Source organism: Magnolia sinica, chromosome 2 (assembly GCF_029962835.1).
Source record: "Magnolia sinica isolate HGM2019 chromosome 2, MsV1, whole genome shotgun sequence".
NCBI classification, from domain to species: domain Eukaryota; kingdom Viridiplantae; phylum Streptophyta; class Magnoliopsida; order Magnoliales; family Magnoliaceae; genus Magnolia; species Magnolia sinica.
This window is the reverse complement of record NC_080574.1, coordinates 36213970-36230929: the sequence shown is the minus strand read 5'-3', so window position 1 is coordinate 36230929 and position 16960 is coordinate 36213970. Positions and strand designations below refer to the sequence as shown.

The 16960-nt window shown below is 41.6% G+C and overlaps 1 protein-coding gene across 2 annotated transcripts; it reads left to right on the top strand.

Moving 5' to 3' along the window:
• The first annotated feature begins 238 nt into the window (after positions 1 to 238).
• On the top strand, positions 239 to 16554 carry LOC131236957 (uncharacterized). Of its 2 annotated transcripts, XM_058234537.1 has the most exons (12): positions 244 to 652; positions 2081 to 2183; positions 3445 to 3458; positions 4058 to 4276; positions 4636 to 4707; positions 5998 to 6087; positions 9801 to 9810; positions 11558 to 11592; positions 12450 to 12554; positions 14333 to 14498; positions 14889 to 14998; positions 16251 to 16554. In XM_058234537.1, the coding sequence occupies exons 1-12, from the start codon at positions 425 to 427 to the stop codon at positions 16335 to 16337; spliced, it is 1239 nt and encodes a 412-aa protein (XP_058090520.1). In that variant the 5' UTR covers positions 244 to 424; the 3' UTR covers positions 16338 to 16554. The 2 variants fall into 2 exon arrangements, with proteins under 2 accessions (XP_058090518.1, XP_058090520.1); XM_058234535.1 differs by lacking the exons at positions 9801 to 9810; positions 11558 to 11592; positions 12450 to 12554; ... (1 more) ...; positions 14889 to 14998; positions 16251 to 16554 and adding exons at positions 6403 to 6441; positions 7300 to 7404; positions 9127 to 9414 and having other exon boundaries at positions 239 to 652.
• The last annotated feature ends 406 nt before the right edge of the window (positions 16555 to 16960 follow it).

Sequence of the window (16960 nt, the reverse complement as noted above, 5' to 3'; positions counted from 1 at the left end):
TTGGAACCATGCCCTGAAATGATATGGAAAAACCGATGGACAAAATGGATATACAACATATACATGGAGGTGGGCCCACGGTCAGGGCCTCACCTGTTAAGTTGTTAACCCTGCCTATTGCACATGAGAGGCTACAATCAATGTGTGTGTGCGTGTGAGAGAGAGAATATTAATATAGAGAAAGACAAGGACGTATGGTCACGGGTTCATATATGAAAACACAAAATAATTCAAAAATCACCAAATTACCATCAAACCATTCACGCCCATTCACAAAAAGAACCTCCCCCACCTCATCAAAAAGCTGCAATTCATACCACCATCTCCATCACTCTCACAGAGCACTTCATTTTCCTTCCTTGAAAGTTGAAACAACAACACCCAACAAGAGAATTGTAACAAAATCCAGTTGCACAATAACACCATGCAATCTCCATCTCCTTCTTTAACGCACCTCTTCCTCTTCTTCTTCTTCTTCTTCTTCTTCCTCTTCTTTTTCTGTATTAGAGAAGCTAGTGCGGCTGCAAAGGCACCGATGCCGGTGGGGAACATTTCTACTGTGGAAGATGCTGAGTATTTCCATATTTACTACGGCCAGACCTTCAAAGTCATAAAGAATGGTGTGGATGGCAAGAGCTATCTTCTTATCCAGGTACATTTTAGCCATGAGGCCCCTCTTTTTGCTAACGTGAACATGGATGACATGGGAATATGATGCGCCCCCAGCTAAAATGGGTGGATGATGAGAAGCAGATTGTTGGGTACCGAGTCATTGAGATTTTGGGCATGAGTCCAACATGGAGGATTGAGGCTATTCCTAACATGGATTTTCTGACTCAGTGACTCGCCACGACTCGTTCTGCTTCGAGTCACGTAACGAGTTGCCCGAGTTGGGGAAATCGACTCGTACTCACAACTAAAACCGAGTCGACTCGGACGGGTCGTGAAACATGATTCCGTTCCGTACGGAGTTCGTTTTGCCTCTGTCGCGACTCAGGATTTAGAGCGTGTTGTCGCACATGGGTCTACAATAAATAAGATATTTTCCCATAATTTTTCTTCAGTAATAATCCTGACCTTTGATTTTTATAGTTGAATGCTAGCCATCGAAAATTTTCTTATCATTGTTCTAAATTCATCTAGATATAGTGTGATGATCAAAACCATCAGTTCAGAGTAGAACTCTATATTTCATCTATATATACTAGGGTACACAAAATGGACGGTTCCGATCATTGGATCACTTAAAATGTGAGCTCCAGTGTGGCGGCGACGTACGCTAGTGTCTGGGACGCGACAGAGACAAAGAGGCCGAATGAGGGATATTTTTTCCATTTTTGAGAAATTACTGAGAAGTCCCTATTTCAACTTTTTGTGTTCGATAACCCCCTACTAATCGACCTCGGGAAGGACCTACCAGCATAATTTTTTGTTTGGACATTTTTAGCCTTTATTGATGGTAAGCTCCGCCGGTGCCGGTGGTAAAATGGGTAAGAAAAGTGAATACGTCTGGACTGTCCATCTGGTGGGCCACCGCACACGGTTGTACAGTCCATGAACCCTGACTTCCACCACACCATACACGTGGTTGTTTGGTTGTGTCCGTGATTCTACACCGTCCATCTAATGGGCATTGATGTGAATGGGCTATGATACTTATGCCGCATGTCTGATTTGTGGCCCACCAAAAAGGGTTCTCAAGGTAAGAGAGGGTCACGTGAAAAAGAGAATCTATTAATAGAATGAACACTATACTCCAAATAGGTGTGTCGTTTTGTTGTGGGCCGCCCGTGGTAAGAAGGGGCCTATCGTACGGACGATATGGAATCATCAGATTGGCAAACGCGTCAATCAATCCCAACCAACTATTTGATAGGCCATATCATGGATGGGCCAATTCCAAAAAATTGCAGTAATTGGGTGTTTATAACCACTCCATGTAGATTTTTTTCATGGACCGCTGCTTTTTTTTTCCTTCTTTTTTTATTTAAAGATGAGTGATTGATTTAACGGTCCAGATACATGACCAGGTGTGTTTTATGTCCATTTTGTCTCTAATCGTACTAACCCTAAATTACAGAGTAATTCCAGAATGGCAATCAAGACAAAATACTGCACGGGAAGAATCAAATCGTTCATAATCCCTCTGGCTAATTACTCAGTGGACCCTACAGATTTTCCAGGTATTACATTATTCGTCACTATCTTTTCGACAGGTTTTCTAATCCCACATGCATTTAGTTTAGAGCCCTAAACATCCACACGCTTGTTTTTTTACTCACGCGTGTGGAAATATTAACCTTTTGTTTAATAATACCAAAACCTCCTTGTTTTTTCAATTAAAAAAAAATGATGACTGTAATTAGAGCTGGACTCGACTAGTCCAACTCATTTAGAGTTGACTTGACCCGATCCGAGTGGATGAGTCATGTGAACTAAGCAGACTTCATCTAATTCGATCTCAAATCAAGTCAAGTTCAAATCACCCAGTAACCCGACTCGACCCGAAAGCCAACGCAGTACTGACTCGACTTGATCCGTAACTGGACTTGTATACCTAGATTTGACGTTTCAAATATGAGATGCTGTGTAGCTGATGAGAGGCTGTAATTACGGGAGGTGCACCTAGGTTCTGAGCTGTGATTTCAGCCCGCATATGCCTGCGGTTACCTATCACACCTGACATGACTCGGTGTTGACTCAACTCGACTCGGTACTTGTGACTGGGTCAGACTCAGTCCAAGTTAGTCTAGGCTAGACTTGGACCAGGTCAGGCATGCTCGACTCGATACTGAGTTAGGTTGAGTTTGGGACAAGTTTATATCAAAATCGCGGGTCAAGTCGGGTCAGCCTTAACACGGTAAGAGTCTAATTGATACCCAATTGTACCGGCAACAAACAAGCAAATTTTTTTGGTAATGTTTTAGAAAAGAAAAATATAGGATCACTGTAAGTTATAGTCCACCTACTTGCATTGGTAGACTTGAACAATCTAGTTATTTGACATGAACTGTCCATTAGTTCCGGAACAGATTTCATAGCCCATTACAAAAAAAATAAAAATCTTAAATGATCCAATCCATCTTTAATTTTGCCTTATATCTTCTAACCATCTATTCCATTGAACTGTTAGGATGGACTAACATAAATGATTCCATAGTATCATAACCATTCATGATGTGCCTTGACAAATAAATGGACCAAATTTATTGAACGGGCCCAATATTTTTTTGAACGTTCTTAAATGTTGATATTTGAGACAATTGATTATATGGTTAAGCTTGTCCATGATTTTTGTATGATACCAATTATTGTAGATTTTTTTGGAAATATAGGTTTATTTTGGTTAATTAACTTTTATATAAGGTTATAGAAGTAATTCTTAGGTCTTTAATGTTATCTTTATTGCATTCAACTAACCTTCCAATTTTTGTGGAATTACAGTGTCATTCTTCGAGGTGAGGATCACTTCACTGTAAGTTGCCACCTGGCACTAAAAAAGCTCATGGGCAAAAATGTCATCTTACATAGTGGAATAGATCCTATGATAGTTTACCACCAGTTGAAAATGATAGTTACTCATTATGTACAGCTGTCCAGGTCATCCAAATCGTGGGGTACATTGTAGATGAAGCATCTTAATTTACACCGATTAAGAAATCCTAACCATCCAATTAATGACTATTGATTGGATGGTTAAAAGTAAAATAACCAACGGTCCTAATTCCAAAGGAAAATCAATCTTTTTTAGTGAAATTGCATTAGTTGTGCTCCATCATGATTAGTTCATTGATTTGGACGGTCTGGATTGCTGTATAACTAAGCCATATGTGTGGTTGAAGAGTCACCATTTTAAAATGGAGTAGCCAATCATTGAAGTCTTAACCCATCTTTCATTATTACCTTCGGCCTGCACGATGATGAATGGCCCAGATCATTTCCAGACACATGGGCCTCTATGATAATCCCAAAGTGGGCCCCACCACCCTAAACATCATCTAACGGTGGAAAAAGGGTCATTTGAATAATGGTTGCTTTGGGTTTGATGCATGTGCAGCTGCTAGGGTTAGTAGAGAATTTGAAGGGCATAACAACAGACGGTGTGATTTCCAAGTGTATACTGAAATCTTATATGGATGGGAACATTGCGATTGTAAATAAGACAGATACATCGCAAATTACACAATTCGCAGCTCATTTTGTAAGCTATACGGACGGCCAGCAATCCTGCAATTTCGTCACCATTGCACCAGCCGAAGAGGACACCCCCTTGCAGGTGAACGTGGCATGTCATGCATGCATACTTACATACATACACTCATGAACCATGCATTTTTTAAAACATGTGCAATTGTGACATCGGAACCGTCCATATGGTCGGTCCCTCACCGTGGATGGAATATACCCCAAAATCATTTACCAAGGAATGATCCTAACCGTCCAATTGACCCTATTAATTGTACGGAACTCCATAATTAACGTTGTGCATGCTACCAATCAAGTGGCTTTGATCATCTGATTGGAGAGATATTTGGATATGAAGGAAGCCGGGGTGGGGGCCACCAAGTGAATGGAGTAGATTGATGAAAGGTGGACCCCACATCCATTAACAATTATTTCTTTTGGTTGTGGCAGCGTGCAGAGTGGATCAAGTACTTGGGCACGTACGCCAACTTGGAAGCAAGAGCTAATCAAGTCTTCGATGCAGTTATGTTTATTTTATTTTATTTATTTATTTTTATATTATTATTATTTTTAATAATTTCCTACGAACCCGTTTGTGATACGGCTGATAATTAGAACTTTAACGGGCAAGGGCTGAAAAGTAAAACCTAGGACCGAGCCAGGCCTGGGCCTATGACGGATGTAAACAAAGCCCAAGGTTAGCCCGTGATGAATATGGATGAGCTGTGCACGAGTCAAGTTAGCTCGACTTGACATGGAAACGCTTGACTCACCTCGACTCAAAATTGGATTCGGATTGAATTAAGCTGATTTTTGGAGCTAGAAAAAATAAATTTGAGTCGAGTTCGAGCTTGCCTGATCTTGATTTGACTCGGTTCGAACCTCAACTCAAATAAACTCATATTGACATGATTCGGTTATTTTGATGTTGATGCTGCTTGCCGAGTGTTTGATGAAATAACTCAATAAAGTGTTGTTTTGGGTGCATACGTTCTTTGGGGGATCAGTTGGTGGCGAGGAAGGATTGGTAACAAAACAAATCCCTACAAAAAATAAAAACTTAACATTATAAAACTATACTCATATTTTGATTTTTGATGCTGCCTGCCTAGTGTTTAATGAAATACCTGTAAACTGCCATTACTGTTTTGCATTCCATGAAAAATTGATCACTCTATGTATTTGAGAAAATGTCACGCTGGCTCGATCTGCTGACTGAACCGAGCTGAGCTGGCCAGTTAGGCTCAACGACTGAGCCAAGTTGAGTTTGAGCTGGGGTTAGCTACTGGCCGAGCCAAGTTGAGCTGTGCCAAACTTAATTTGGTTTGACTCGTGTACAGCTTTACCGATCATGGCCACTCACTATTATGCAAGATCTGAGCTGTTCATCAGGATGCCGTTGAAATCTTAACTTGTCGGGCTGATGGGTTCCTAGACACAGCCCATGCCATGCCTGATATATAGACATACTTAAATTATTGGCCTAGGCCCGCCGTTCATCTAAGCCCAACCTTAAACGGGTCAGGCCCAAAAGTCAGAAAGATCATATCACCCCATTGACAGCCCTACTACTAAGGTTTCAAATGGGCTGGACTACACATGGGCCTAACTTTTAAAAAGCATTTGAGTGGCTGTAATTTATTTGGACGGTGGGTCCGGATTGCCAAATCCTAACTTTAGTTCATGGGCTGATCTGGGCTGGACTTGGATATACTTGGATCCGTTCTGACCGGGCCCATTTGCTATCCATGTGTAATCATGCACATGTGCAGATGTGTGTATTTCTGAGTGCTCTATCTTGCTGTCTTGCAGATTAAAGGAAATTATATATGCTTGAGCAAAACAGCTGCAAGTAAGGCAGCACCCTTCAAACCAGTTGTAGCATGGTTACAGTACAACGAGGTGAGTATGCACTAGCTATATTACTCATTTCATCTTTCATCTTTCATCTTTCTTCTAATATTAGCCGTTGGTTCAGTCTATCTGTGGGCCAGGCCTCAGACAAATGAGTGAAAGTATTAAAAATGGCCTGGCCAGTTTATGATGCCCAAGCCTCAAGATTCATCCGCCCCTTTACTCAGTGGGGCCCCACTTTTGGGCCCAAACGGATTCTAGAAGTGGGCCCATGTTGGCCCACGAGCCCACTCAACTTATTGCCACGTATTTTTTTAACCGTTTGATCTAAAGCTAATATTCGTTTTCGTAATCTTCTTGCAGGGAGTGTGGTCTTTTACCAAGGAAGAATACAAGTTAAAGGTAGAAACTGAGAGTCCTGCCCACCCACACGCATGCACACGTGTCAATGTGGATAATGTGTGTGAGATCTGAGCTTTCTATCTAGTTGGAAACAACGGTTTGATCTTCTGGCTCAAAATGATCATCTTGATCATTCGACGGTTAAACTGATGTTTTCTAGTCGTCCATTATGATGTGGCCTACCTGATGTGCTGAATGGCCTGATTTTTGGGCGAAAGAGATCTAAATAGTGCAGCCCACCTGATGGAAGATCTAGATCAAGCCCACATGTCCCATGTTACTCTGGGGTGTCTGCATGTGTACGAGCAGCCTCTCACACGTGTGTGGAATTAGCAAAGCTCATGATCTTTTGAGCAGCTTAAAACAAAAGTACAAAGTTATAGTCTGTTAGAGGTGGGCCATATCATGAAAATAATCTTGATTGGGCCCACAGATGTGCCCTCAATAGCCGAGTTTTGACTGAGTTACGACTCGCTCTAGTTTTGGTGAAATCGGGTGAATCAAGTCGTGTTGTGCACGCACACCAACAAGGCAAATGTGCGAGCGATCCAGGCCATTCTTGTGAGATGGGCCACTTTCAAAACGCCCAGCCCAAAATTGAAATAAGGCCCACTCATCAACTATGTCATATATATGCAATTAATAAAGACAGACGGTTATATCATTTCCAACCCTCCATTTCTCTCATATATACAGAGTCCACCCGATGGATGGACCGGATCAATTTTTGGGTAATGGCATGTTAAAAATGGCCCCCACCTGATGAATGGCTCTGATATCCCCTCACATGTGCCCCGAATCACCTCTTCAAGCTGACTCTTTTCTATCTTGGATCCATGCAATGAACGGCATGAACAGTACGTGGAAGATGCAGGGGGAGAGATCTTGGACGAGTCTATCAGCAGAAATACATACAACGTCTCAATTCCAGATGATTTGGACAACTTCCACGCCATACTCTGTGTAAGTTAGCGTACAGGTGATGGTATGACTGTTTGGTATTTTTAGATGTAGGTCCCATGGTTTAGTTATATAAACCATTGATATGATGGACTACACTGTAGATGGTCCATGTACTAAAATCTCCCAAGTGGAAATATCCTAACACTTGATTTCCTCTCAAACAAATAGACGGTTGAGAAACAAAATACACGAACAGCACAATTGAACCCTACTAACACCAAATATTCCATAGCTAGGTCCGAAAGGCATTTTTAGTGCATGCCATCGAGACTAAAGCCCATCAAAGCAAGGTCTGGAACATAGAACCATGTGATGTACACTTTTATGGCCAAGATGGACCAGAGAAGGCCCAATTGAAGGCTGAAGTAACTCAGGACAGTCAAAATCTTAAAACAATCGTATCTTTGGAACGAGTTTTTAGGCACACTATACATAATTTTGAGTAGGAGTTGCTTTAGCCAACAAACCATGCTACGCCAGGTGGCCTAAAACGACTTGGGAGATTCCATCATATCAGGGGTCGAAAGTTCATTTTATTTTCATTTTAACTAAAAATAATAAGCTTTAAGTCAATTATAACTTTTGATCCTTCTTAGGTTTAGTAGTAGTGCTTAAAAAGATACGTGGTTAGGCGAAATTGAATGTTATTTTTGACGAAAACCATTAAATCTAGTAGGAATTATGACGTTTATAAATACTAAGTTTACTATACAGTAAGTCATGACTCCATACTAAGTTTGAGTTCACTACTTAAATGATTTGTAAATTCACTTTTTAAAAAAAAAATTAAATTTTTTATCACAAATTAACGTCTCTATGGGTCCTTACTCTTACCCGGGTGGTAGACTTACAGGAGTTTCAACACCAGGTCAAGGGTCCGAGTACCCACCAGTGGTGAAATCCCATGGCATGCGTATGTGGGGGTGTGCGTGTGGAGTGTGTGTGTGCGTGTGTAAAAAAAATAAAAAATAAAAACGCCCCTATGGCCCCATTTGTCCGCATCTACATGCTTTTTTACTTTGATGCACGTCGGGAGCACCGTCGAGAAAAGGACTACATTCCTGCATATCCTTGTCACATTTTGGGCAATCCAGACCATTTAATTCTTGAGGCACAAGATGGATGGAGGATATTTCTAAAAGGACACTGATCAAGGAATCCTGAGGTCATCGGGTCAAGTGCCTGTGTGGTATGCGTGCGGGAGTGTGTGCGTTAAAAAAAAAAAAAAAAAAAAAAAATTATAAAAAAGATAAAAGAGGAACCCAACTAGATGGCAACAACCTGGACCACAACCAGCTGAGTATGGAGTGTGGCCGAGTATTCATTGATTAATGCCTTGATATGGCCCAGTCCAGTATACAATATTTAACAGTTTGGGCCTTGCCACCCATGGTAGATCAGGCCTTACATCCTGATGGGCCAGCCCAACTTAGTCCTGGTGGGCCATCCTTGATCCTATCTCAAAGGTCTAATAGATTGGCTAAATAGGCTCAAAAGGACCTGTCTGTAGGAACTAAGAAAAGACCTGATTGCCTATGGCCCACCTGAAGGTCTACTCCTTGATAGAGTGGAATGACTAAATAGAATTCATGCGGCGAACCCTTATTAATTTGGATAATTCTTAGATGATAATTTTATTTCTTTTTTTTTGGGTTATTTTATATCTTTGAGATTTATATTAACAAATCAATAAGAAAATTGAACAAATCTGAATATTTTCAGACCATTGATGTCGTGATCGATGAAACGTATGCACCGGATCCATCACAATACAATGTATCAACGTTCACCAACAACGTTAACGTTGCAGATAACTCTTGTTTCGCCTTCCTTACCAATCAAAGCCTCTGGAGATATGACAAGAGAATGCGAGACTCATCGCCGCTCGGTAAGCCAACCAACCTGTATTTAGCTCTCTCCATGCCTGGCCCACTAGCTAACTACCCAGCCCAACAAGTTCTACGGTCCAGAAAAGGCCCATTTTCAGCCCTTTAAATATTATTGGAATTTAAAAATGGGACCACTTTGGGACTCTCTGAGCCAGACCCAGCCTGAAGAGCTTGACAGACCATGAGCCAGGGCCAATCTGACCCATTCCTACTCTTTATCAGTAGCATTGTGCAAATCGTAACTGTTGGCATCTCCACGCTAATCATCATCATCATCTGCTGACATAAGGAATGATCCTAACCGTCCAATTGACCCTATTAATTGTACGGAACTCCGTAATTAACGTTGTGCATGCTACCAATCAAGTGGCTTTGATCATCTGATTAGAGAGATATTTGGATATGAAGGAAGCCGGGGTGGGGGCCACCAAGTGAATGGAGTAGATAGATGAAAGGTGGACCGCACATCCATTAACAAGTATTTCTTTTGGTTGTGGCAGCGTGCAGAGTGGATCAAGTACTTGGGCACGTACGCCAACTTGGAAGCAAGAGCTAATCAAGTCTTCGATGCAGTTATGTTTATTTTATTTTATTTATTTATTTTTATATTATTATTATTTTTAATAATTTCCTACGAACCCGTTTGTCATACGGCTGATAATTAGAACTTTAACGGGCCAGGCCTGAAAAGTAAAACCTAGGACCGAGCCAGGCCTGGGCCTATGACGGATGTAAACAAAGCCCAAGGTTAGCCCGTGATGAATATGGATGAGCTGTGCACGAGTCAAGTTAGCTCGACTTGACATGGAAAAGCTTGACTCACCTCGACTCAAAATTGGATTCGGATTGAATCAAGCTGATTTTTGGAGCTAGAAAAATAAATTTGAGTCGAGTTCGAGCTTGCCTGATCTTGATTTGACTCGGTTCGAACCTCAACTCAAATAAACTCATATTGACATGATTCGGTTATTTTGATGTTGATGCTGCTTGCCGAGTGTTTGATGAAATAACTCAATAAAGTGTTGTTTCGGGTGCATACATTCTCTGGGGGATCAGTTGGTGGCGAGGAAGGAATGGTAACAAAACAAATCACTACAAAAAATAAAAACTTAACATTATAAAACTATCCTCATATTTTGATTTTGATTCTGCCTGCCAAGTGTTTAATGAAATACCTGTAAACTGCTATTACTGTTTTGCATTCCATAAAAAATTGATGACTCTATGTATTTGAGAAAATGTTACGCTGGCTCGATTTGCTGACTGAACTGAGCCGAGCTGGCCAGTTAGGCTCAACGACGGAGCTAAGTTAGGTTTGAGCTGGGGTTAGCTACTGGACGAGCCGAGTTGAGCTGTGCCAAACTTAACTTGGTTCGACTCGTGTACAGCTTTACCGACCATGGCCACTCACTATTATGCAAGATCTGAGCTGTTCATCAGGATGCCGTTGAAATCTGAACTTGTCGGGCCGATGGGTTCCTAGCCACAGCCCATGCCATGCCTGATATATAGACATACTTAAATTATTGGCCTAGGCCCGCCGTTCATCTAAGCCCAACCTTAAACGGGTCAGGCCCAAAAGTCAGAAAGATCATATCACCCCATTGACAGCCCTACTACTATGGTTTCAAATGGGCTGGACTACACATGGGCCTAACTTTTAAAAAGCATTTGAGTGGCTGTAATTTATTTGGACGGTGGGTCCGGATTGCCAAATCCTAACCTTAGTTCATGGGCTGATCTGGGCTGGACTTGGATATACTTGGATCCGTTCTGCCCAGGCCCATTTGCCACCCATGTGTGATCATCCACATGTGCAGATGTGTGTATTTCTGAGTGCTCTATCTTGCTGTCTTGCAGATTAAAGGAAATTATATATGCTTGAGCAAAACAGCCGCAAGCAAGGCAGCACCCTTCAAACCAGTTGTAGCATGGCTACAGTACAACGAGGTTAGTATGCACTTGCTATATCACTCATTTCATCTTTCATCTAATACTAGCCGTTGTTTCGGTCTATCTATGGGCCAGACCTCAGACAAATCAATGAAAGTTTGAAAAAAGGCCTGGCCTGGCCTGGCCAGTTTATGATGCCCAAGCCTCAAGATTCATCCGCCCCTTTACTCAGTGGGCCCCCCACGTTGGGCCCAAAAGGATTCGAGAAGTGGGCCCAGGTTGGCCCACGGGCCCACCCAATTATTGCCACGTATTTTTTTAACCGTTTGATCTAAAGCTAATATTCGTTTTCGTAATCTTCTTGCAGGGAGTGTGGTCTTTTACCAAGGAAGAGTACAAGTTAAAGGTAGAAACTGAGAGTCCTGCCCACCCACACGCATGCACACGTGTCAATGTGGATAATGTGTGTGAGATCTGAGCTTTCTATCTAGTTGGAAACAACGGTTTGATCTTCTGGCTCAAAACAATCATCTTGATCATTCGACGGTTAAAATTATGTTTTCTAGTCATCCATTGTGATGTGGCCTACCTGATGTGCTGAATGGCTTGATTTTAGGCCGAAGAGATCTAAATAGTGCAACCCACCTGATGGAAGATCTAGATCAAGCCCACATGTCCCATGTTACTCTGGGGTGTCTGCATGTGTACGAGCAGCCTCTCACACGTGTGTGGAATTAGCAAAGCTCATGATCTTTTGAGCAGCTTAAAACAAAAGTACAATGTTATAGTCTGTTAGAGGTGGGCCATACCATGAAAATAATCTTGATTGGGCCCACAGATGTGCCCTCAATAGCCGAGTTTTGACTGAGTTACGACTCGCTCTAGTTTTGGTGAAATCGGGTGAATCAAGTCGTGTTGTGCACGCACACCAACAAGGCAAATGTGCGATCGATCCAGGCCATTCTTGTGAAATGGGCCACTTTCAAAACGCCCAGCCCAAAATTGAAATAAGGCCCACTCATCAACTATGTCATATATATGCAATTAATAAAGACAGACGGTCATATCATTTCCAACCCTCCATTTCTCTCATATATGCAGAGTCCACCCGATGGATGGACCAGATCAATTTTTGGGTAATGGCATGTTAAAAATGGCCCCCACCTGATGAATGGCTCTGATATCCCCTCACATGTGCCCCGAATCACCTCTTCACGCTGACTCTTTTCTATCTTGGATCCATGCAACGAACGGCATGAACAGTACGTGGAAGATGCAGGGGGAGAGATCTTGGACGAGTCTATCAGCAGAAATACATACAACGTCTCAATTCCGGATGATTTGGACAACTTCCACGCCATACTCTGTGTAAGTTAGCGTACAGGTGATGGTATGACTGTTTGGTATTTGTAGATGTAGGTCCCATGGTTTAGTTATATAAACCATTGATATGATGGACTACACTGTAGATGGTCCATGAACTAAAAATCTCCCAAGTGGAAATATCCTAACACTTGATTTCCTCTCAAACAAATAGACGGTTGAGAAACAAAATACATGAACAGCACAATTGAACCCTACTAACACCAAATATTCCATAGCTAGGTCCGAAAGGCATTTTTGGTGCATACCATCGAGACTAAGGCCCATCAAAGCATGGTCTGGGACATAGAACCATGTGATGTACACTTTTATGGCCAAGATGGATCAGAGAAGGCCCAATTGAAGGCTGAAGTAACTCAGGATAGTCAAAATCTTAAAACAATCGTATCTCAAATTGGAAAGAGTTTTTAGACACACTATACATAATTTTGAGTAGGAGATACTTTAGCCAACCAACCATGCTACGCCTGGTGGCCTAAAATGACTGGTGAGATTTCATCATATCAGTGGTCGAAAGTTCATTTTATTTTCATTTTAACTAAAAATAATAAGCTTTAATTCAATTATAACTTTTGATCCTTCTTAGTTTTAGTAGTTATGCTTAAAGAGAAATGTGGTTAGGCGAAATTGAATTTTATTTTTGACTAAAAACCATAAAATCTACTAGGAATTAAGACATTTATAAATACTAAGTTTACTATTTATAGTAAGTCATGACTCCATACTAGGTTTGAGTTCGCTACTTAAATGATTTGTAAACTCTTTTTTTAAAAAAAATTAAATTTTTTATCACTAATTAACGTCTCTATGGGTCCTTACTCTTACCGGGGTGGTAGACTCACAGGAGTTTCAACACCGGGTCAAGGGTTCGAGTACCCACCAGTGGTGAAATCCCATGGCGTGCGTGTGTGGGGTGTGCGTGTGGGGTGTGTGCGTGCGCGTGTGTAAAAAAAATAAAAAAATAAAAAAAAAACGTCTCTATGGCCCCACTTGTCCGCATCTTCATGCTTTTTTACTTTGATGCACGTCGGGAGCACCGTCGAGAAAAGGACTACATTCCTGCGATGGTCCAAAACACAAATTTGAAAATGGCCAAGGCATATCCTTGTCACATTTTGGGCAATCCAGACCATTCAAATCGTGAGGCACAAGATGGATGGAGGATATTTCTAAAAGGACACTGATCAAGGAATCCTGAGGTCATCGGGTCAAGTGCTTGTGTGGTATGCGTGCGTGAGTGTGTGCGTTAAAAAAAAGAAAAAAAAATAATTTAAAAAAATAATAAAAAAGATAAAAGAGGAACCCAACTCGATGGCAACAACCTGGACCACAACCAGCTAAGTATGGAGTGTGGCCGAGTATTCATTGATTAATGCCTTGATATGGCCCAGTCCAGTATACAATATTTAACAGTTTGGGCCTTGCCACCCATGGTAGATCAGGCCTTACATCCTGATGGGCCAGCCCAACTTAGTCCTGGTGGGCCATCCTTGATCCTATCTCAAAGGTCTAATAGATTGGCTAAATAGGCTCAAGAGGACCTGTCTGTAGGAAGTAAGAAAAGACCTGATTGCCTATGGCCCACCTGAAGGTCTACTCTTTGATAGAGTGGAATGACTAAATAGAATTCATGCGGCGAACCCCAATTAATTTGGATAATTCTTAGATGATAATTTTATTTTTTTTTATTTGGGTTATTTTATATCTTTGAGATTTATATTAACAAATCAATAAGAAAATTGAACAAATCTGAATATTTTCAGACCATTGATGTCGTGATCGATGAAACGTATGCACCGGATCCATCACAATACAATGTATCAACGTTCACCAACAACGTTAACGTTGCAGATAACTCTTGTTTCGCCTTCCTTACCAATCAAAGCCTCTGGAGATATGACAAGAGAATGCGAGACTCATCGCCGCTCGGTAAGCCAACCAACCTGTATTTAGCTGTCTGCATGTCTGGCCCACTAGCTAACTACCCAGCCCAACAGGTTCTACGGTCCAGAAAAGGCCCATTTTCAGCCCTTTAAATATTATTGGAATGAAAAAATGGGACCACTTTGGGACTCTCTGAGCCAGACCCAGCCTGAAGAGCTTGACAGACCATGAGCCGGGGCCAACCTGACCCATTCCTACTCTTTATCAGTAGCATTGTGCAAATCGTAACTGTTGGCATCTCCACGCTAATCATCATCATCATCTGCTGACATTCGATGCATACACATCTTTTGATATTTTTCGATTGCGCTGATCATTAGAATCTTTTTTTTTTTTTTTTTTATGATATGTTTAATATCAACGATGGATATGAAGACTGGTTTGATGGTGGTATGTCCCAACCTCAGCTAGTCCTAGCAGATTTAGTTGAAGCCTTCTTTCCAACCGGGAATTACACAACAACTTACTTCAGAAACCTCGCTAAGGTTTGTTACATTTACATCTTGTTCAAAATAAGCTTAAGTACTGAAGTTCCCTGTGTATGGGCCGGACTGGCACGTTGGAAGGTATAGTAATACTATGAATGCCCACTCTTAAATTTTAGCCTGTGTATTAACTGGGCCGGGCTCAGGCTATGCCAAGAGTCGAGTAGAGCTGGGTATGGGATGACTCTACTCCGACTGTTTGGATCCGACTCGATTCAAATCGAGTGGGTGAGTCGATCTAAATTGAGTTGATTTTGCCCAATCCAAACTCAAACTGAGTCGAGTTCGAGTCACCCAGTAACTCGAGTCGACTCAACCCAAAATCCAACTCAGTACTGACTCGACTCGATTCAAAACTCAACTCGTGTATATATATATATATATATATAAAAACAAAAAACTAGGTTTTGAGTTGATGGACAGGTTGCAATTCTGGCAAGTGAATCTAGGTTTTGAGTTGTGATTTTAGCCTATGGATACCCGCTGCAACTGACCTGACTTAGTGCCGACTTGACCCGACTCGGTATTCGTGACTGGGTCGGACTCAGTCCGGATTAGTCCAGGCCAGACCCCACTTGAATCGGGTCAGGCATGCTGGACTTGGTACCGAGTCGGGTCGAGTTCAATCAGGCCTATTTCAAAACCGAATCAAGTCAGGTCAGCCTTAATTCAGTCAGACTCGGCTCGATGCCCTCTAGGGCCCTAGAGCATGTCAGCCAGGCTCGGCCTTTTCAGCTCTCCCAGGGCATTTTTGTCAGATATCATCAAGGTGGGGCACAGTTAATGAACAGCCCAGTTCTTGCAGTGGGTGCCTATGCTCGGGCTTGGGCCGTGTATAATTACAACAGGCTGGGCTCGGGATTCTGAGCTCGGGCCTAGGATCTACTTTGTAGGCCGGGCTTGAATGGACATCGGCCCGCCCAAACCCGGGCCATTGTATCTACACAAAGTCGTGATGCATATGCTCACAATCCAACGGCCATTTTATTGAGGATCATCTGTTGGATGGAAAACAACCTAGAAATGACCTTGATGGAATGTTCCGGTGCATCCTGATCGTTAGGCTGTTGATAGATGATAGTAAAAGTTATTTATTGATTGGATGGTTAGCTTCATCCCACGTGTCTCGTTTTCTTGGTATTGGCTAATCTATGAGGTGATCTATCATTTGGATGGTCCAGATCAGTGAACATGTTCTTGGGTTGGAAGATATGAATGACTATTAACATTTAGTACATGTGTACATCTTCAGGAAGAAGGGGTTGTAAGCATTGGTCCGGAGATGTGCGATAGAGATATCTCAACAGCTATGGATCCCACAATAATACCTTGCCAATGATACCAAAGTAATGTAATGTTCTTATTTTTCTTATTTTTCACTCTGTTTCAGCTAACCATTATGTAGGGCTGTCAACGGGCCGGCCCTGGGGTACGTCTCGGCCCGGATTTTGAACTGTTTCGGGCTGGGCTTATTCAAATTTCTGAATTTTCAAGCCAAGCCAAATTTATGGAAAGAAAAAAAATCATTTAATAAATTAGCAATTCAGGAGCCTGTATGTGATCTCTTCTAAAAATAATTGCTTAAGAGAATAAATCATCTACAGGCTATCTGCATGGAAAGAGCCATACATTCTGCATTTGGAGGTTGGATTGGTTTGGTTAGCTTGGATTGGGTTCGGCCTTGGGCTAACTCTTTTTTAGGTTGAGTTGGGCTTGGGTTGAACCTGAGGATACGTGCAAGTTGCAATCCCTACTTATTTACATTATAAACTTTATTGTGTCTTTAAAAAAAATTTTTAAAAAAAAGAAGGAGAAAAGAAAATGATTAGCTTATCTTGTAAACCTTACTGGATAGACTAAAAAAGAAGAAGAAAGAAATGGTCCTCTTACCTTAGTAAAAAGTAAAAAATAAATAAAAATAAAGATATGATAGAGTAGTCTCTATCTTAATTTTGTGATGGA